The 22,824-nt window shown below is 35.3% G+C and overlaps 1 protein-coding gene across 1 annotated transcript; it reads left to right on the forward strand.

Annotated features, from left to right (window-relative positions):
• Positions 1 to 571: 571 nt before the first annotated feature.
• On the forward strand, positions 572 to 22,053 carry LOC113235723. Its single transcript, XM_026471593.1, has 16 exons — positions 572 to 954; positions 1,492 to 1,718; positions 2,122 to 2,184; positions 2,286 to 2,500; positions 2,894 to 3,173; positions 3,388 to 3,506; positions 4,702 to 4,971; positions 5,241 to 5,392; positions 5,529 to 5,574; positions 5,781 to 5,870; positions 6,328 to 6,366; positions 11,219 to 11,254; positions 12,032 to 12,184; positions 14,505 to 14,584; positions 14,659 to 14,821; positions 21,312 to 22,053. Exons 1-16 carry the CDS (start codon positions 648 to 650, stop codon positions 21,673 to 21,675), a joined length of 2,604 nt encoding a protein of 867 aa, XP_026327378.1. The 5' UTR covers positions 572 to 647; the 3' UTR covers positions 21,676 to 22,053.
• The last annotated feature ends 771 nt before the right edge of the window (positions 22,054 to 22,824 follow it).

Here is a 22,824-nt window from a genome sequence, read left to right on the forward strand (position 1 = left end):
CATTTTTATTAATACCTAATTATTCTCACTGTCAATATTTTTGTCCAATTTAATTATAATACATGTGAATAATTCAATAATACATTTGGAAAAACATTTGTTTTGACATTTGATGTACTTCCCTTTGACAACGGTATCATGTACCTCATGTACTTGAAATGGCCACGGTTGGCATTTAAAATGACGTTACGAATTTTCGATTCCCGTGTTTGACACAGACCAAAGTAATGCTATCTCTTTTGGCTTAAGACGGCACGTAATAGTTAAACAAAGACAATAATATGTTTATGTTTTCGACGTCGAAATGCATCATATACATATAACGTCTGATTTATATATGTCAACGTAACATGTCCTTTAGTTTCCATAGTCTAAGATTTGAAGCGACCTAATAGTGTTATTTTATTTCTCTATTCCTATTTTAAATGTTGTTATCTATAAACAAAGCATTCTTGTCATATTTAACTAATTTAGAAATATGTGACAGTTTCTTGACGTATTTACTAAAGTAATCTCAGGTCACCGAGCATAGGAAAGTAATAATTTCAAATAACAATATAATTGTAGGATCCCACTTCATTGTATAATAGCGACGAGCCGTTTTTAGTCTTGAACTCATAAATATCATCAAGTACTTAAATTTTTTAATGATATCGACTAATTTAAATCAACGTATGGACACCAAGGAAAAACCATTGGTACAACATCCTTGGGAAAAAACAATTAAGGGTAAACATTCAAATCGAATTAAATACTCTCGTAATTCGATAAACAATTCTGTTTATTCCAAACCTAAGGCAAAAAAAGATATTGATGAAGAAGACGTAAGACAAAATAAAACTAAGTTCTTAGTGGTTGGTGATAGATGTACCAGGGAATTCATCGTTTGCAAGAAATTGGTTGAAGGACTGTATAAGTATAGAAGCAAGGTCTTCGACGCCCCTGTAATTCAAGGTTGTCTTAACATACTTTTTATATTTCACACATTTTAGAATTTGTTTTAATACCTATGTACACACGACAGCACATCAAGCTTCACATTGACGTATCTTGTTACGTTGCACCGGAGGCGAATTTCGAACAAAAATGTGTAGTCTGATGTGCCGTTGTCCTTACATTTATTTTATTGATGTAAATAAAAGAAAAAATTCTTCGATTTTTTGCAAAACCGGGGCTACCAGTCACCCATATGATGCGAATGTAGGATTCAAAATACCATTGATATAACCTTCCAACGGCATCACTATTTTTTTTAATGAAAACTAGTTTAAAGAACTATAAATAATATAAGGAACGTATGTGGGTAAAGACAAAGTAACGACTGATTCACGAACTGTATGTACAGTAATTTAACACGTTACAAGACTCCAAAAGAAAATCAAAATATGCGTCTGAAAAAGTATTAATCGCACAGGTACAGCATATGAACAAAGTATAATTCCAATTCCCAACGGGTCATAGGCGCCACTTTAAAGCCAGCCTTGTCTCCAGGTGTATCAAGTGCAGAATGGCCACACTTTGCAAACGAATTTCAACTCAAATATGGCGGTCTTTCATACTGTGTCTCAAGTAAAGTTAGAGTGGTGCAGAATAATCAGTTTGTTGGAGGAGAATATGAGTTAAAAGAACTCGTCGAAAAGAAATACTTGTACCACGTTAATGTTGATTACCCTAAAGAAGCTATAGATTCATTCGTTGAATTCGTAAGATCAAGTGGTGTAAGTATATATATATATATATATATATATATATTATGATATATACATAAAATAATTCTAAATACTTCCCTTATGAAAAAGTCGTCTTTGTTAATTCAGTATGGGTTACATTTTCTTGAATATCTATTTACTTTTAGGAAATGAAACTTTTTTGGGTTCTATACAGGTCCCATGGCCACAGGTGATTGTAGAAGGACCTGTAACGGGCAGGAAACGTTGATTTGTTTGAAAAAGCAAATATGCGCGATTTAGATCGGGAAAAATGGTTTCATTTCCTATGTGTACTTACTTTGTTTCTGACAACGAATAGATACTGAAGATCGACGTAATTGCGACTTAATTTATGATGATAATGCTAACAAAATTGTATAGATATTGTAGTAATACTAAGTTTGTGTTACAGAGAGCATTTGTATATCTCAACTTTTCCATCGACGATAAGGAAATTGGGTCTATGGTTTTTATGGTAAGGATGCAGCAAATTTTCTTCGATCACTATTATAAAAGAAAATCTTTTTACAATATTTTTAGTGGTGTGATAAAAACAGGTATTGATGAATTTTGCAGATGTACAATGACATCGTTCCAATTACTTGCGAAAATTTCATGCGTCTATGTCAAATTAAAATTGGTGGTTATGTCGGTACGCCAGTTCATCGTATAGTGAAAGACGGCTGGATACAATGTGGTGGTTTTGCCTTAAAGAGCTCTGACATGAATTGTGAAAACTTTGCGGTTCCTCTCGATAGACGTGGTGTTCTTGCGATGGCCAATGATGGCAGGTAATTAAATTAAATACATATTCATTTTTCCAAATGTTCATAACAAATTAGTCATTTCTTCTTTATCATCATCAACATCAGATTACTGCAGTCCACTACTGGACATGAGCCTCTCCTAATGTGCGCCATTTCACCCAGTCCTTAGTTTATCGCATCCATCTGCTGTCAGCAGCTTTTCGCAGATCGTCATTACATCTAACTGGAAAACACTACTTTTGCCGTGCCGTGGTTTCGACTCAAGGACTCATTTCCCACGTCGGTTGCCGGTTCTTCGTCAGATATGGCGAGCCTACTGCCATTTCATTCATTCTTGTTTATCCTACCTTAGCAATGCGGAAATAAGAGATGTGACCAACTTCATGAAATTCTGAGAATTCTTGTTTTGTTTCTAAGACACGTAGATTGTTCAACACAGTTCTTCGTTCTACTACAATCGGCAACATGGATGAATTCAAGATATGTTGCTTTCGGTCAACTAATCGATGGCGAAAAAACTCTTCAGCAAATCGAAAACGTAGATACTTGGTATGAGGCACCAACAAAAAGTATATCTATTGCACAAGCAGGCCTCCTATCTATGGAGTGTCAAGACATAGCGATCAATCGCGGTACTTTAGAGTACATAAATAATCACATTGAAGATTTGGTTTCTTTGGGAAACACTCTAATGGAGGTAAGAGCTTGTCATTTACGTTTTTCTACAATAAAATGATTTGAAATGATTTGACTGGTAAAGACATAACTTCTTAGGTGTAGCGCAGCAATGTTAGTGGCACCAGTGCCTCGGATAACGCTGATGGCTTAGGTGTTAAGGGCATTCGATCGAAACGTCACTATAATTGGACCCAGTAGTGTAAATAATATTGTACAGTTCTATATTCTCACAGATAGTTTTGGATCGCATGTTCCTAACATTGGATTTCAAACGCGTAACAAGCATGGGATCGCATACTGGAGAAGACGAACGCGTGGAAGTTGTGGATAAAGATATTCGGGCAACTGAAAGGTAACTAATCACTTCATATGACTATTTCCTACAATTCTTTGGTACCTGATAGCCAGTGGTGGATTTGCAGTTTTGGCCGCCCTAGGCCTCAGGCCATGTACCTAGTCAGTACCAGCCGCCCCTTTTTCAGCACTCATCATATACTGGTAGACTACATAATTACTAACATAACTACATAATGCATTTACTTTATTGCCAACTTTTATGTAAGTCTTTTAAGACCTATAATTTTCTAGAACATTGATTTGATATATCTCCGTTAGTTTACGGGAAGCACGCCAGTAAAGCAGGGTGCGTCTGCGTGCTTCCCGTGCCGGATGCCGGATGGGTATCCGGCATGATTTTTTTGGACATCTTCAACATTTATATTTCAGCAAACTTACACAAAATCTCAATAAATCATACACTTAAATCTTGCTCATGAATCACTCTCTCTATTGGTGGCATGAAAATCCGTTCAGTAGTTTTTGAGTTTATCGCGATCAGGCAGACAGACAGACGCGGTAGTAACAATATGTAGTGATGTAGTGATTATCCATTACATTATAGATTTATTTATTTATTTATTCATTCATGGAAAACCAACAGCTTCCTACATTTCATAAAAACAGGAACATAAATGTAAAGCCAATTACAAGTTTCCACCTATCGCTTCAGACAAATCATACACGAGCGTTAAACAAACGAACAATATACAGCATTTAATAACAACATGCACTTACATAAATGTAACAATCCAATACCTGCGCTAATCGCAAATTATTTAATAAACTTAGCTAAATAGTATGTCCGTGAGTTTACGCTTTAGCGCATTAACATTACAATTGAATAGATCAACTTCCAGGTCATGACTGCTCAATACACTATCCAAGCTATATATATATATATATATATATATATATATATATATATAGTTTGATAGATAGTTAGACTTCGCTAAGGGAACTGCAATAGGGTGATAGTGTCTCACAGAACGAGTATGTGCGTGAGTCTTTACAATATTTATATACTTTGAATTATTCCTTGTTATCATCCGCCCGCATTAGCCGCCCGTAAAATCTGGCCGCCCTAGGCCTGGGTCTACTGAACCTTAGGGCAAATCCACCACTGCAGACAGCATATTAAAGCGTATACGTATCGGTTGATATACAATGTCCCAATTAATTACGTAATCACGTTACTTATATCCATTCAGGTTCCTACATGACAAGTCTGATATAGAAAAGCAATTAGGGGGAACAGAAGCTCGTAGATCTCACAGAACATCTAAGGCGCGTGAGATGTCAGCTTCTCAAAGTGAAAACGAGGATTTTGATGTAGAAGATTATGATTACGTGTCAGAAGAATATTCACTTACGAAAGAAACGGTAGCTTCAAGTATAGTCGTAAAGAAGGCACCCTATTACATCCCCTTGACAGATGTGCCATATGCAGGAGACGTTAATTCAAGCTATGACCTAAAAAAGTAAGTATAGTGAATATTTAACCATAACATCATTTTTCTTTTGTTTCTTCTTGGATCAATAACATGCGAAAATATCAACCTTAGAGTTTGAAATAGAACGTCGTAAAACGTATGTGGTAGTATTCCGAAACTGGGATTAATATCCGATTTTGGTGTTAAAAGGAATTCTAACTCCATTTGGCTCCTAAGCAGGTTATTTGGGTTATTAAAATTGCTAAAAATATGCAAACACTCATAACACAATTAGTAACGATGCATTTCGTTTACAGACTTTTAAAAGGTGACTACTGCTTGGAAAGTGACATGGTGGACCCGATTTTGGCAAATAAAAATATGAATGATCGGAGAATTCGGTCGCTGTCGTCTGATGTGTTGAACATTTATAAACAGTCATTGTCTGTTTGTGATGAAGAAGAAGAATGTAAGTATTTTTCCTCGGAGATTAACTGGGTAGTCAAATTTGCAACTTTTTATTTTTGGTACTGTTGAGGCCAATTTCGGTATAAGATAGAAATATTATGTAATTACTGAGTTAGGTCATATTTTTGGTTTTACAGTAAGTTTGAACTCCGACGACGAAAGGGAAATAAAGGCATACCTTGGGTAAGTTCCTCGTTGGCATCATTACTGAAGAGAGCTTTCAAAGATTTATTTCGGAATGGTCTGAAAGAAATGATTGAGTTTATACAAAGCTCTCAAATTGGTGGAAAGAACATTTATTTTATGAAAACTATCTCAGAAGAAAAGTATTTAAAAAAACGGCGTTAATTATATTACTGTCTTTCTTTGAAACAAAGAATACATTTCAGGGCCTATTCAGAGAAAGTCAGTTTTGCTGGTGATACAATCAAGGGTATCGCATTTAGAGCGGATGATTTCGTTTCATCATTGAAGATGAAGTAAGCGTATTCTATTATTTTTAACATAATTTTCGAACTAATCTAAACAATTCCAAAATTACTTAACGAATGTTCTAAGGTACTTCGTACAGATTTTTTCAAACTCCATTTTTTTCATATTTTGTTTAATTTTGTATTTGAATATTGAAACGGTTAATAACTACCAAATTATCGCATTTGAATATACATTGTGTTTAGCGTAATTATAATGTAAGTACATAATTACTTATCTAACAATTTTAGTTTGGTGACATTAAAAATAAGTAAAATAAAGTTTCGTTCTTTGGAGCAGGCTAAGGCGACTAATATGTATAATAAGCAATACTACTGGATCTTAGATTTAAATTTTTTAATTTTCTAATTTTTTTCGCGGGTAATCGTTATATCTTTACAGTGGCCATTTTGATAGGTACTCCTTTCGGATTTGAATTGAATTTAAAAATTTTTTTTTTTTCAGGAATATGCAGTTGACAGATGAAATTTTGAGGAGACTAAGGTCTGTAAAATGTTTGATAAAGTAACATTGAAAATGTTACTTCGTGAAACGTCGTAGGATATTATGTACCTAAGCCTTATAAGGTACATTATATTATATGGTAAAAGGATTCCATGTAATAAATATATGTAAAAAAAATTTAATTGTAGCATAAACCTAAAGCTCAGTAAGTACCCTAAAATTCAATAAATATTTTTTCCTGTAGCTTGAAAAAGAAACATGGCGATAGGGCTTTTCCAGATAAAAAAATTTCGTCGGGCCAGCGCAAACCGGAAGACGACAAGGCAGAGGACATTAAATTCAGCAATGTATATTATACACTTATACATATTATATTTATATGTATATTATATAATAGCAGTAGAGCTCCTTGTGAAAGAGTTCGACCAGGGAAGTACTGCCTTACGTATTTCTGCCGCCAAGCAGTAATGTCAACATTACTATTTTCTAGTTTTGAAGGGTAAGGGTGCTAGTGAAATTACAGGCACATGGACTTGTCAACTTATGTCTCAGGATGACGGGCGCAGTGGCAGTGCGCCTCAGATCTTTGCGATTTGAAGTTCTGAGTGGCAACTGTTATAGACAGGCGTCTAGCTTACCATCAGGCGCACGACTTATTCGTCCCGTAACTTGATATTATATTTTAAACACCAGTTTCCACACGATAATATTTTAAATAAATGTCTCCAACATCATTCAAATTTAATAAAATCTATGAGTTTGCGTGATCGTCGTGTATTTAATGATAATAAGATGATGTCTACTAAAAACTCGAGTAAGGTAATGTGGCAGATTGTGAACGATGAGGTTTCAACTAGGAATCACCAACAAAACGTTCGACTGACTCACAAGGGAGACATTGTGCCTGTAGACATGATACCTGACTACTTCAATGATTATTTTCTTACAATTACTTCAAAATTACATCTACACAATAATAAAGAAAAATCAATGTGAATGGGTGAATGCGATGTTCCTCAATACAGCCTTCCAACTGTCACTCGTGACTCGTTGGAGGGGGTAGTGAGAGGTATGTGGCATACGTCAAAAACGCTGGACATATACGATATATCTATAAATATATTAATGTCGGTGTGGCCAGTGATTGGAGACATACTCGTTATTTTAATAAATGAAATGTTTACAGAAGGTATATATCCTGATATTTTGAAAAGTACTCGTGTATGTTCAGTATTTAAGGGGAAGGGGGACGTGACCCATGTTGAAAGCCACAGACCGATAACCATAGTTCCGAATTTATCAAAAATAATAGAATCTATTATATCAACAAGTATTATGCATCATTTCGAAATGAACGATTTGTTATCAGATAGACAATATGCTTATAGGAAAGGTAAATCCACCGTAGTTGCAGCACAAAATATAGTAGATTCTATTATTACCAGTATAGATGATAAGTATAAAACTGCAGGCATTTTTTGTGACCTAACAAAGGCGTTCGATGTAATTGAAAATGATTTATTAATTTAAATGTTAGCTGTGCATGGCGTCAACGGAGTCGCCAAGTCTTTCTTATCAAACAGACGGCAAACGGTTCAGGTCAGTACAAACGGTACAACAACTAGGTCAGCGGCTGGTGACGTCACCATTGGCATCCCGCAGGGATCCGCCCTAGGTAATACACTATTCATAGCATTCATCAATGATCTGCCATACTTTATATCAGGGGGTCTTGTGGTTCTATTTGCGGACGATACAACCGTTATAGTGTGTGCTAAAACCTACAACGAGTTGGAAGAAAAATTAGCCTGCACGTATGAGCAGCTGTGTGAGTGGTTCTCTGCGAATGGACTTATTATTCTTATATATATATATATATAGGATATATATTCTTAACGAATCGAAGTCAAACCTTATGTTGTTCTCAGGAAGAAATTCTATAACAAGGCCAATTATCACCTCCATTGTTCCATTATGTAACACCTGTAAATTCTTGGGTTTAACGCTAGACTCAAATTTGAACTGGAAGTCACATATACAAACTCTATGTCAAAAACTTGGAAGTGCTGCATACGCATTGAGGAAACTGCGTCCTCTTGTTTCCAATGTGGTATTGATGCAGACGTATTTTGCATATTTTCATTCGTTGATGTCTTATGGCATCACATTGTGGGGTAATTGAACTGAGTCGATTAGGGTATTTATTCTTCAAAAACCTGCACTAAGAACAATAGTAGGCATAAAAAAGGGTCAGACCTGCAGAAACCTTTTTAAGAAATACAATATAATGACCATGTACTCACAATATATTTATGATACATATAATAGTTTATGCGCGTCAAAACTTGGCTACTTATGAGCGACGTACGGGCGGAGGTCGAGCGTTACGAAACGCGGGAACACTGAAATCCGTTGCCCACCGTACCGAACTTGCAACTAGAAATCCGCGGGTAATATGTCCCCGATTCTACGAACATCTACCCACAGACCTGAAAAGTGTTAGAAACGATAAAACGTTTTGTACCCGACTAAAAAACCTTTTATTGGATATTGAATTGTACAGTGTCGATGAGTTTCTTTTGAAACAATTTTAATTTTATTTTATTCGACAAGCAGTAGTTATACTACTTTATTTTATATTCATTATTATTATTATTATTTTATTACTGACGATCATAGTTATCCCTTGACATTGTATTTCCAATTGCAATATTGTGACATTGATAACATGAAATAAACGATTCTATTCTATTCTATTCTATTCTAAAAAATTTATACTTTATGCCGTAGGTAACAATTGAAATAAGGTATACATTTCAATGCTATGAGATGCAGAGATAAATGCGCAACGATGCTCCGATGTCGGTCTTGGAGTCTTGGAGTGTTGCAATATTGTACCTACTTGTTTACAATTGGAATAGCATAATATATACATGCACCAGTACGGCCAGCTAAAATGAAACAAAAAAAAGAATGTTAGGACTGCTATGAATAAAAAGTTCACGGATAAAGCTAGATCTAGAAGTTGGTTAAGCCACGTCAAGATAGTTTCCCGAAAAATTTAAACCTTGATGCTCTTAATCATCATTTCTCTAATTAGGTTAACTTCGACGGGCCGACTAAAACATGTACCTTAAATTATCTTTCCACGCTTCCAACTGCCGACCATCCTCCATAGGGTGGTAACCAAATTACTCCTTTTCTCATATGTAACAACCTTCTCAATCCCTTTCTATCCGGCTTCCGACCAGGACACAGCACTATGACTGCTCTTGTTAGGATCACTGATGACATTAGGTATAGTATGTCGCAACAGCAACTCACTAATGTCATTGCTTGATTTCAGCAATGCTTTCAACAACGTTGATTTTGACATTTTGATTGCACTTTTACGCACTCTTTACATAACTCCAACGGTAATCTCTTGGTTTCATAGTTACCTGCATGGGTGTCGGCCATGTGAGAGGTTCCCTTCTAGGTGTGACATCAGAGCTGGCGTTCCACAGGGCGGCGTTTTGTCTCCTCTTCTCTTCTCGATCGTCATTAATTCAATTTACCGCAGTCTTACCTCATCATACCACCTGTATGCAGATGATTTACAAATTTACACTCACCGGCAACTTAAAAACCTGCTCGAAGCTATTGACGAAATCAATAATGATCTCCGTCATATTTTGACGTGGAGTAAACAATATGGTCTTGAACTAAACGCAACGAAAACGCAAATGATTGTTTTTGGCAGCTCTAGAATGGTATCCAAGATAGATTGGTTTCGCTTGCCGCAGGTTATTATAGACGACACCTACATTAAAATTAGTGACAATGAAAAAATCTGGGTATACTCATTGATAGGCAGCTATCTTGGGCACCTCAATTAGTTGAGACCAGCCGCAAATTGTTTGCGTCTGCCGCATCTCTCAGATAGTTACGTAATTTCTTACCTATTGCCACGAAAATTGCGCTTGTCCAAACACTTCTTCTTCTAATTCTTGATTATGCTCAACAAGCACGAACGTCTACAAAACTTTTGCATCCGTTTCATTTATGGTCTGAGAAAATTTGATCATGTTTCCATTTATCGGAAGGAGCTGAAGTGGTTACCCATTTGCATTCGCCGGAATGCTCATATTCTTAATCTTCTTTATGGCATCTTATTCGTTCCTCACACACCACCTTATCTTAAGGAGCGATTTGAATTCGGCCATCATTCCAACCCCCGACTTCTGCGCGCATCTTCAACTCTCCAACTTAAGATGCCATTGCATATCTCCCAGTATTACGACAAGTCCTTTACTGTTCAGGCTATTCGTTTGTGGAACGCTTTACCTTTGTTTATTCAACAAGCGAAATCATTGAATATATTCAAAAATATGGTAAAAGTACACTACCTAACTTTAATGTGACTTGAACTGCTTAGGTATTTTTATGTTTTGAAATTATGTTTTAGAAATTTTATATTTATAGGTGTAAGAATATATAGTAGTTTACGATATTCATATATATATGTATTGGTTTTATTATTTATTTATAAATATATGTATATTTGCATTTATTTATCGATTTTTATCTGTTGATTAGTAATTCTTTATACGCCGCCGTCTTTTTCCTATGTATTAGGTATATAATTACTTCCATCCAAAGGTTGTCTGGCAGAAATCGCTGAAAGCCATAAGACCGCCCATTTTACCACCGCTTATTTTTAATTTACTTGTATTGTATTTGTTTCCTTTTTTGGTGTACAATAAAGAATTTTTGTATTGTATTGTATTATATACATTGATTTTATTGTCTTCTGCCTTCCCGTCCGCTGGTTTGCAGTAACCTTACGCTGTTAACGCCAAAAAATTAATGACCTAGTATCAAAAAAATGTATTTCTTTTTTTATATATAGATTTGTCGCCGCTGACATAGAAGAACGTGCACGGAAGTAAGTATCTTACTTAATAGGCCATAAAATGATATATTTGTATATATAGTCACATAAAAACTGGATAGGGTATTAGGGTTACGTGTTTAAACAATTACGTTTATTTGTATATATAAAAAATGTAAATATGTGGTGTTGCTTTCAATGAAGTTTCTTTTTTTCCTTTTTATTATTTTTTTAGAAAAGTCATAATACCCATAACCCTTCATGACATACTGCCACATTATGAAATCAAAAGACGACCAACAGGCTTCATTCATCCATATGACTTGTCTGAATTCATCAAGTCAAAAGGCATTGATGTAAATGACGATGACGAGCAGAAACAATCAGATCAGGAACTAGAACTAGAAGAAATGTTGGAATCACACAAAAAAGTTACAAAAGAACCTGTTTTAATAGAAGTGGCGAAAACGGAGACGAAAAAGGGTGCTACGGTCAAAGAAGGCATTGATAAGAAAAAAAAGGCATCGTTTAGAGATGAAGATGATCACTACAAATCGCGGTATCGTTTTAAAAATATTGTTTAATAAAGTCCACTTTATGTTACGAGCAAACCGAAATAATGAATAGGAACGTTAAAAAATATCGGCAATTTTTTTTTTAGTGATTCATCAGATGTCGTAACACCGAAGAAAAAGAAAAGCATGTTCGATAAAGAGCCGCTGATACACGTATTAACTTATTACGACCATGAAGACGACATTAAAGCTGCGAAACGACGGAAAACAGAAGGCACACGGTATATAAATAAATAAATAAATATTTTTGGTCTAGGAGTCAGCCGGGAAGACGTAGTGCGCAGTATGCAGGAATCGAAGAGATGACTGAATTCGAAGCAATGGTTCAAAACGAAGAATTGCATGGACGCGAAGTGGTTACGAAACCATCAGCCTTTTTAAAGAAAGCAAATATTGAGGCGTATCATAGGTGCGTTTTTGTAATTTATTAATGTCGTCTTATTCGTCGACTTTAATTAAATTGAAAACTAAACAATTAATTAATTTCATTAAAATGAAAACGTAAATCGTGGACTTAAAATTGGTCTACAACATAAGGATTTTTATTTTGAAGAATCTTTGTTTTACTGGGCTTTGGTTCTCAAAACTATCGCTACAGGAACGCAGCAAGGTTCTTGTAAATATCCGAATAGAACTATGTCAATTACTGAAATTGATTACGATTGGAGGATTATGTGCTGTGTTCACGTCGTCTTCTAGAAACGATAACGTCTGGGGGCAAACGATGTTGCCAAATTTAAAGATTAGGGGAAGGTTGGGCAAAAAGGGTATTTCAATATACTCTGTATTAAAACAGAAATCAGAACCCCTTATTACGAATATCGCTAACGCACTACCTCCGCAAGCAAATTAGTACGCCACGGGGAGCAGTAAGAGTTAGTCGAGTACACAGGAGCCTGTATTTAGTTTCTACGCTAAAAAATAAAATAAATTCAAGAGAGTGCGCTGTGTTTTTATGATTTATATCATAAAAACACAGCGCACGTAACGTTTACTGTACATTAATGCATACCATGTTACAGTTGGGATTGTATGCTATCTGATAAGATTTAATACTAACAAAATATTGAATACCGTTAATAATTTTTTTATTTAATTTTTTATTGAATTGTTAATCAATTATTTTTATGTGAAATTCCTTCGTTTGTTCTGTGGCTTGGGTGGTATAGCGTCTCGCACGGTATGCTAGAAGATGTCGATTCGAATCCGGCCGGATCGAAGGAATTTTTTGTGAGTGTTCGGTCTTTGTATTAATAATTTGAGATTGGCAGGTGCAAGGCAAAACGGGTAGTGCCATTTTTTCCTCACTTGTTATTTTGTACGCATACATGGCTTTAATTTAATATATTTATTACAGATGGTGTTTAATTTATTAAAAATAAACTTAGAGAGCTTTTTGGTATACACATTCCCTACTAGATAAAGTAGAAGTTTCTTTTACCAAAAGAGACGCTTGGCGCATCTTGTTATCGATAGTTTGTATCACCACGGGCACTCTCAATACAGCTTCTCAATAAAATGGTATATTTGTTTGAAAGGCAGACAGCAGCTGAGCGACGGCGACACGTCTGACTGCGTAACGTGAACTTTGGTGGTCGTGTTACAACAGAGTACCCAGAACAGAACTAATTTGGAAAAAAATCATTTTCCAAATTGCTCGTAGCTGGAATCGAACCCGGGTCCAAGAGTCACGGAATTCTCGGGGCACTATCCAAAACACCCAGTCCGAAACCATTTAGAAAAGTTCATGTAATTGTGATTTTATTTACAGTTCATTAAACTGATTTTATTATGGTTTTAAACAATTCTCGAACAACTCGAGAAACTCTAGAAATCAGGTAGGCACGAAAATTATCAAAACTCGAGAAATTAAAATATATCGTTGAACGATCTTACATATGTCTAGGAATCAGAAACCCTAATTAGGATGTAATTCATATCATGCTGTACCCTTTTTGCCCGCATAGCATACCCGTTTTACCAACCCCCTACGGGCAAATCGGGTTTTTTTCAATTTTTCTTAAAGTGATGTTGCTCAGAACTCTTGATTATTTGTTTTGTTATTTGTAATAATTATAATAACCAAAGAGCTTGTGTTCGATTATGTTTAATTCGTTAATTAAATTTCTTTTCATTTACGTGAATATTAATTGATTATCATTAATGGACCCGTCTTGCCCAAACTTCCCCTATGCCTGCAAAATAGCAGAAAACGTATGTGCATAAGTTGCTATTACATAGAGCTGACATAATCGCCAGCAATGCTATCGTGCCAATTAGAACGCTCTTCTCCCCTCAAGAAGGAGATGGAACGGCCAGCGATAAAGATTTGAAAACCTCTAAGGAATATCATACAAACTAAAAAAGCAATTTCATAGAAATTAAAAAATATATAATTTTCATGTCAAACTAGATCGCGTGATATTTTGAGCATTATAAAGTACAGTAATAGAGAATCGAAGCCGTTTTCAGCAAAAAAATAAATAAAAATAAAAATCTAAATAAAAATACTCAACAATGTCTTTGAAAGACATATTTTCCGCCTTTTGTACAACGTTTCGATATTTTATAGGTAGTAAATTACGAAAAAAACAAAAAAAGAAATCTATTTTGTGTAAATTGAAAATAGTAGTAACCTACAGCATTTTTGCCCTGTTCGCTTTTGCAAAAAAAGAAATTAAGGTAGACATCACAGGCAGCATTAAAACATATAAAACGTATTTTTATAGGAAGGTGTTGCATATAAAGCCTCCCGGGAATGAGGAGGAAGAGCTGTCACATGAACATAAAATTAAGAGGCGGCAAACAGGTACCATTAGTAGTGCGACTCAAAAACGTTGACACAGTATTATTTGCTGCATAATTCTATTTGTTTGCCAATAGGTTTCGTAACAAAGGATATGATTCACAAACTTCACTTGGAAGATTTCGAAGAGGACGATGACGATGCCAAGAATGAAAACATTAAAGAAAGTGTATTGATTTCCAATAAAATGCCAAATGACGAGAAACGAACGCCAATGAAATCGGAATTATCAAACGAAGAGTTAGTAATAATTAATATTTAGAGTTGGAGTCGTGTCGGCACGCGTTAGCACTGTACCCAGTCTAAATGTGTGCTTTCTAAGGTGTATTATTAAAGCTACACTTATTTTTTCCCCGCTGAGCGGGACGCCTATTATTCTTGTTCTACAAATAAAACACACGTTTATGATACGAAATGTTTAATGGTTAAAAAAATTGTTTAGCTATAAATGTTTAACGATCAATCATTAAAAAAGTATAGTAACTAAACTTGTGTAGTCTGGATTTAATAAGTAACACTCGGATGGCACAAACTTAGGGAGGCCCGTACCATGCAGTGGGTGAAATCAGGCTGTGGTTGATGATGAAGAAGTGTCAAATTAAAAGACGCATGTTGCAAATGAAGCTTCGTACTGACATAGTCTTCTGATTTGGTCGAGTATTATTTGACAGTAATTGTTTCGGACGGATGACAGATGGATGATAGCTGAAGTTGCTGACGACTGGCGTGTAAGCAGCATCTTCATATCCATAATCTCAGTACAGAGTTCTAAAAAAACCGACCTCAAAAGTACGTGGAATGATATGTATTTGCCAAATTTTATTGAAATCGGTTACCGGAAAGTGGGCAAACCCAGATTCATCCCCTAGTTCGCCGCTATACGGGACTTGACACAGGAGATGATAAAAATCGGTTAAGTATATTGAGAGAGAAACGCCTTGAATTGGAGAACAGCAAAATCAACCATTAAAATAATTGCTCCTTATAATAAAATTTAGGCGCTATTTATAAAAATGAATCTTCATGCGTGAACAGCCACCACATTTAGAGGTCGATGATTTTCTTCAAAATTAAATGGGATCGCTATGGGGGTACCCTCTTTCCAACAAAAAAAGAATCATGAAAATCGGTTCACAAATACCGGAGTTGTCGCGTAACATACATACAAAAAAACATACAGTGGAATTGAGAACCTGCTCCTTTTTTTGAAGTCGGTTAATAAACGGGTCTTTGTCACGAACCAGCGACATTACATTTTTTTCGCTAGGATTTATCCTCCTTAAATTAATTCTTGCACTACCGTAAATTCAAAAACTTTCAATTCACGCATGATTCCCGAGCAAGGTGTCCTCGGTACGTCGAAGAGCTTAAAAATTTAACGAAGTCCCATCGAAAGACGTCTATGCTTGCTCGCCTGTATGAATCGCCCATAGATCTCGACAGCACGCGGCCGATGTTGAAAGATTTCAAGTATAATTTTATTTTTTTGACTCAAGGTGACAATCACAATGGAAGTGCCCTAAGACTCGATCTAGAGTAATTTTTATGTGACAATTTCTTTTTATTTAAATGTTTTGAATATGATCATTGAAGTATTATTTAATATTCGTGTTATATAATATTAGTGTGGTAACCTGATATATTTTTAAAATTTCACGATGATATATTCGAGTAATTAAATAATAAAACTTGTCACCAAAATTGAGTACAAAAAACTTTCCTGAAAATTACTGATTACTATGTCGCCAAAACTCGCACATTCTGAATTTGAAACACTACAAAATCTTGATATTGTTTGGTCGTAGTTTCAAATTTAAAAATAATAAATTCTGGATTGTGAATGTAATTTAAACTTTACTCTGTTAGCACATCGTTGAAGGTTCAATACCATTAATACCTATTATTGCAAGTTACGTTTTGATGTTCATATCGAAATTTCAATCAACGTGCTGTCATCTAGCGGTTAATTGCTGAACGACGACGAATTGGAGTTATTAATTTAGTTCTCCAAAAAAGAAGCGACCATATTGCAGGGGTTTAAAGCTTTACTTTAGTTTCTTATAGCAAAAAATATTTCGATAAACAGAAAATTTATTTAAATAAGACTTTCCTATGATATGTAATACCACCATGTAATATTTTTTGGTGCAGCTATCATTTTTGCACTCCAAAACAGCACAATAAGGCATTTTTCTAGGATTTTAGAGAATTTTGCACGAAAGAATGACGCAACCATACCATACTAAGCAAAAATGGCGGAATGAACTCGGATAGGTCTTTCGAGACAAATACTTGGGGCGCACTATAAGTTTCCGGAATTACTAAGAAAAAAATACTATAAGTGATCAGAAATGAATTTATTGTTTCTCAAAATATTCTCCGTTAGCGTTAATGCACTTTTTCATACATAGGAACCAATTTTGAAAACATTTAGGTATGCCACTTCTCCGTGACAATCTCTGAAACATATTTTTCTTACTATTCGACAGCCTCTTCAGGTGATGAAAATCGTTGACAGCGTAACTGGTTCTTAATTTTTGGAAATAAATAAAAAAGTCACAAGGTGCCAGGTCGGGACTGTACGCGGGATGGCTCTTAAGGTCAACGTTGTTCACCTTCGAAAAATCATTTGTCTGTCTGGCCTTGTGAGAACTGGCATTATCGTGGTGCAAGATGATACCGCGTTTACGGTTATTTGTACGGAGTTTGTATAATTTCCGGCAAACAAATGGTACCAATCACTATTCACGGTACAACGATTCTCCAAAGCAACAGTAGCCACGTGTCCAGTTTTATTTAAAAAAGAAGCAATCATCCGCTTAATTAAAGGCACTTTCCACGCGCGCCGCTTTGGTTGGTTGCGGTTCATCTCGAAAGACCCATACGCTCGATTGCTGCTTTGTTTTGGGATCGTAACTATAAATCTATGTTTCGTCACCAATTACTATGTCCTACACCAACTTTGACGCCCCTTCGTTGAATCTGGTAAACATGGCATTGCACCAAGTGACGCGATCTATTTTTTTGAGCCTCAGTCAAATTGTATGGGATACACCGAGAGCATAGCTTTTTCACAGTAGTATTGATTGCACTTCACTCATGCTTTTATGCCTAAAGATGCCCGATTCTCAAGGTATGTCACATGCCTATCTGTTTTGATCATAGGGCACCACAGCATCGCTGTTTTTGTTGTTCCCAGCAGTGGACTGGAGACCATCACGAAATTCGTCACTGAGATTCACACGAGCGCGTTTGAATTCTACAAACCAGCTATAAATAGTCGTCTTGCATGGCGCTTCATCGCCGAAAGCAGTTTGAAGCCGAGCGAAGCTCCACTGAGCTGTTAAATTACACTTGAAAGTCGTAGAAAATCATGCTACGAAAAATTTCCGAATTAAATCTATGGTGATGTAGACAATCAATTTCTAAAATGACGCCACAGTGTAAAAACAAGTGACAGTCAGATGAAACAAACTGTATTATATTAGCCAATGAGTTCCATTTTCAAATGTTGTAATTACTTTTTAAATATTGTTTACGTAAGTGGTCAGTTCCGGAAACTTATAGTGCGCCCTATGCAGTTAGCACTCGTCTGACGCTAATTAACCACTTCCACTGTATTTATTGTTCTGTGATGACAATGTGGTGGTATGTTGTGTGAATGCAACCATTACATTGTGAACATCTCAGATTGCAAAACATAATCTGAGGTGAGCATAGTGCCACAGTGGATATGTTCCCGAACTCGCTAACCAGTCTTCGCATAGCAATTCTTAGCAAGTAAACATCGTTGGTGTTTTGTAGAAAGGGCGTAAACGACATTTTGCAAATTTTTCTGGGGAGCATGTTTTAGGTTTTAACACAAGACGAGAAAGGTTTGGTTTTCTCGTCTGTAGGATTTAACGACTGTTTTAAAATATATAGGGAGCCCGCGGGTAATGAGAGCGGTGTTAAACTGGACTTTCCCAATACTCGTATTGGGAAAGTTTTCGTTAACGTTCGACAAGGTTCGAGTCCCGTGGGCGCCCCTGTTTAGTCGTATGAGATGGTTGTGTGTTATTCGCTACGCGCTTATAAAATTTACTAAATTTCCATTTTAATAAAATTCCATCATCCAAGTAAGCATTAAAATACATAGATACGACATTATATTTACACTATCTATATCACCATATCTATTAAATTTTAGAAGTTATGCTTGAAATCACAATAAAAATAGAAATGGTTTTACTGTTTTATTCCTTTTTCAATCGATGTTACGCGGGTAATGAGAGCTATTTGGCTCTCCTTATCTCATTGCAATATTCACTGGAGATTCCTGTAACACTTTCTTGTTTATTTCCATTACTTTTTAACTTATATATTTTATTACTTTAATTTTTTTTTCAGACTGATTATATATAATGGCTCCCATTTGACATACGGGATTCTTACCGGCTTCCATTTCCCGAACTGTGGGGTAATGAGAGCGAATGACATGTTTTAGTTTTTTCTTTTTTAACCAAATATTTTATTTTAGTTTCATATTTTTTCTGTGATTATCTAGTACCCAGATAAGTGAAGCGTACGTTCATAACTAATAAAAATGTAAATTGCATAAATTATGACTTTTATTGTCAATTTTCCTTAGTATGCTCCCTTTCCCCCACGCTCCCCGACACACTGTTTTAAAATTTAATAAAATTTAACTCAAGCAACTTATATTTAATTAAAAGTAAAGTAAAATTTTAAAACGGGGCATAAATATTTTGGTTAAAGGTTAAAGGTTTTGGTTACATAAAACAGTAGTTATAACCTAAAACATGTTCCCCGGAAAATCTACGAAATGTCGCTTACGCCTTTTCTACAAAACACCAAATTATCATAATGTAATCTATTATTTGTTTTTCTATTTGTATTTTTTAATATCCCTTGTATCCTTTTATAGCCCTTAAATATTATCAAACTACCCGTCAGTGCAACAGGCGTTTCACTCTTACCTACTTAGATTGAACTTGTATTTGATATAACAACTGTTGATGAACCTAATAATTTAAAAAAACAAGAACAATAAGACCTCATGCTTCTACTAGGTGCTCCCACTGCAACTAGTAGGAGCACGAGCACTAATTACTCCTACCGATAGAACCAAAAGGAAAAATATCCTACTGCTCCTACTAATATGCTGTCACCTATATTTATATAATTGATATTATTATTATTGTTGTAGTATTCGTATGTATGTTTTCGATGCTCTAAAATAGTCTTAGTCTGAGTCTCTAAATGAGAGCGCACAAAAATATGTAAAGAAAAGGCAAAACAAATCGGTATAGCTGGTCGTCGTACTCTATAATGACAGATCTAAATATAATTTAAGATGAAAATGAAGTTGGGAGCATTAAATTAGCGACATGTTTTAATTATTGTTTTTAAAGTGCTGCCTAATGCGATTGTTACTGATAAGAAAGAAAACAGAGCGATTCGCGTAACTAAAATTAATTTGCGTTTTCGCGAATTATAATATTACAAATACTACTTTTCACATAAAATGTTAAATTATACACAAGCTGACTCGACTCCACACACGTATAGCGCATGATCATTCTACTAGTAAGATTTCCAATACCTACTTTTACAATTAACTCTACCATAGGCTTATGGTAACAATTATCAGTTGCGACTTTTTAATGTATTTCAAAATATTGTATGGCAAATAGTACAACGCCCCTGCGGACACAAGACGAAAACGTTTGGTAACAACTATCGACGTGAACAAAAAAAAAACAGGTAAAGGTGCAGAGTTGTACAGTGCCGCTACCACGAGTTTACTGTGACAGTTGTAGCTAGCGATCGCGTAAATTACTTCACAATTTTGTATGGCAAATTTATCGAGTAGGTATATAACCAGAAATAGAAAAGAAATTTCATTTAATTTATTTCAAAACTATTTCGCCATATCATTACGGTGACAACTGCGCTTCAATTGGCCAGCCCGAATTCGAAACAATTGACGGGTGTCTTCAATAGTTAACGTAAAATCGACCAGTTAAACTTAAACTTTTGCTATAATGGATGGAAATTGAAAAATTACATAATTAAAAATATTAATTTTTCATCGGTAATTAAATTAATTACCGATGAAATGTGATACCGTTTGTTTGTTTACAATAAATACAGAATATTTTTGGAATATACGGAGACGTACACACAGGTCAGTTGTTGGCGCTGTACTATTTCAGCTTTCAAATTTAGATTTCAGTGCAAACGAGAGTTGATATTTAAAAGTGATTTAAGGCCCATTTGCCTGATTAGTTGCCAGGGATTTTTCGTCTCTATTTCTGGATACTCGATGGGCTAATTATTATACAGCGCCCCTAGCAGACACAAGAAGAAACAATATTTGTATACAAACATTTTACGAGGTCGCTAGCGATAACTGTGCCTGAGGCACAAAAGTTGCTATAGCGCCAACGTAAAGTATTGGTTTAGCGAATTGTACGCCCATAGCGAAACAAGTAGAACTAAAATTTGACGTAATATACTTTTTTCCCTTAGCTTCTCGCGGTCAGAAACTTTGACACTGTAATTCGTAGGTCATGGTAGAAATACAGACACGGTATACCTACATTTAACGACAAGGGGCCTCGTGGAGTTGTAATACGAATGTACAATGCAATCTGAGATTGGAATGAGGATAAAATTTGTGAAATAGTCTTTATAAGCTTCCACGACTACGACTTCTTTCTTACAGACCACTATCCGAATTGCAACCAAAGAATTTACTAACGTTTACTTCGCCTATCCGCGTCGATGACAAGGATGATATAATTGAAAAACAAAAGCTGCCTGTAATATTAACAGATGAACCCTACCATGTAATGAATGTACCGCATGAAAAGAAATTTCAGCAGAAAATCTCCTCAGATTACGCGAAGATCATTATACAAACGGAACAGACGAGGAGAAATCAAACGTATTCCTTACGAAGCTTTGAGTACGCAAAGGCACGCCCTTTTCTTACAGTATCTCAGTACCAATTGAAGAATCAAGAGTATCAGAAGCAATTAAAGGAAAATAGTGCAGTTGAAACACTCTGTCCTGATAGTAGACTCTAGTAAATCCCTTCAGCGGAGTAAGCATAGCTGAGCAGAATATCCCACACTCGCTAAAAACCGTAGAAGTATAGTCAAAATTTATTCGATATATTTTCAAACCGATGGGATCCTCAGATTAAAAACAATCACGTTCATAAACTATGTGGCCCAACGTAGCGAGGATACATTACAGTAACCCGGCGGCGATTCGCCACTATACTCGACCATGGATGCGGTGCGTCGTTAGTACAAAACAGCAATAATAGTAGAGTATTATATTGAATACTTTGTTCAATGTCAGTGCTCTGTATTAGTATGATAATGACAACTCTATCCGACGCGGTCAAATGTATAGAAAGAGCACTAGCGTGACTCCACATTTGTGACATTTCAACCATGACCGTAACAGACACGCGTGACAAAAACACAAATCTGGGCGGTTTTTGTCACGCGGACAAATGACACGCCTTAATGTCACTCGGGAATCCCCTACTGAAAAAAAATTTTAATATAGATTTTATTATTAAATTTAGCGAATAGATTTGCATTCACATTGAATAAGTATATATAATTTTAACAAATTTGTTAAAATGATTATTCTTTTTATTATTTTATTTTTATATTTTTTTTATTTTTAATATTATTAGCTTTTTTATTTTATTATTGTCTTAGTTTTTATAATTACATACAATTGCCTTTTTTTATACTGTTGATTTATACCTCTTAGTTGTACATATTATATTTACCTGATACCCAGTGAGTGGAGCAACCATTAGATTGGCCCTGAAGTACCTACTGGAGACGAGACCAAAACAAAAATACATCTGTGCGCATATAATGTGCATGTATGCAAGATAAATAGTCGTTTATTTTTTATTTATTTTATTGCACCATCCACTGATTTAACTTTAATATCGATTAACATATTACACCGGCATTTCACTTCGTCGTATTCACCAAAATGTCTTATCGCAAAACACCGAGACGTTAATTAACTAGTTAATTAATGATTCAATACAAAATTTAAAAAGCTACTATCACCTTCTGGCAGTGCCATAGGGTGGTAGGTAAACAATGGGGACTTTCACCCAAGATACCTAACAAAAAAAATAGCGATAAGACCCATGATATTATATATAATGTCATGGTTTTTTCTTTTATACACTACAT

Source organism: Hyposmocoma kahamanoa, unplaced genomic scaffold (genome assembly GCF_003589595.1).
Source record: "Hyposmocoma kahamanoa isolate Upper Pololo Valley unplaced genomic scaffold, ASM358959v1 88, whole genome shotgun sequence".
Taxonomy (NCBI): domain Eukaryota; kingdom Metazoa; phylum Arthropoda; class Insecta; order Lepidoptera; family Cosmopterigidae; genus Hyposmocoma; species Hyposmocoma kahamanoa.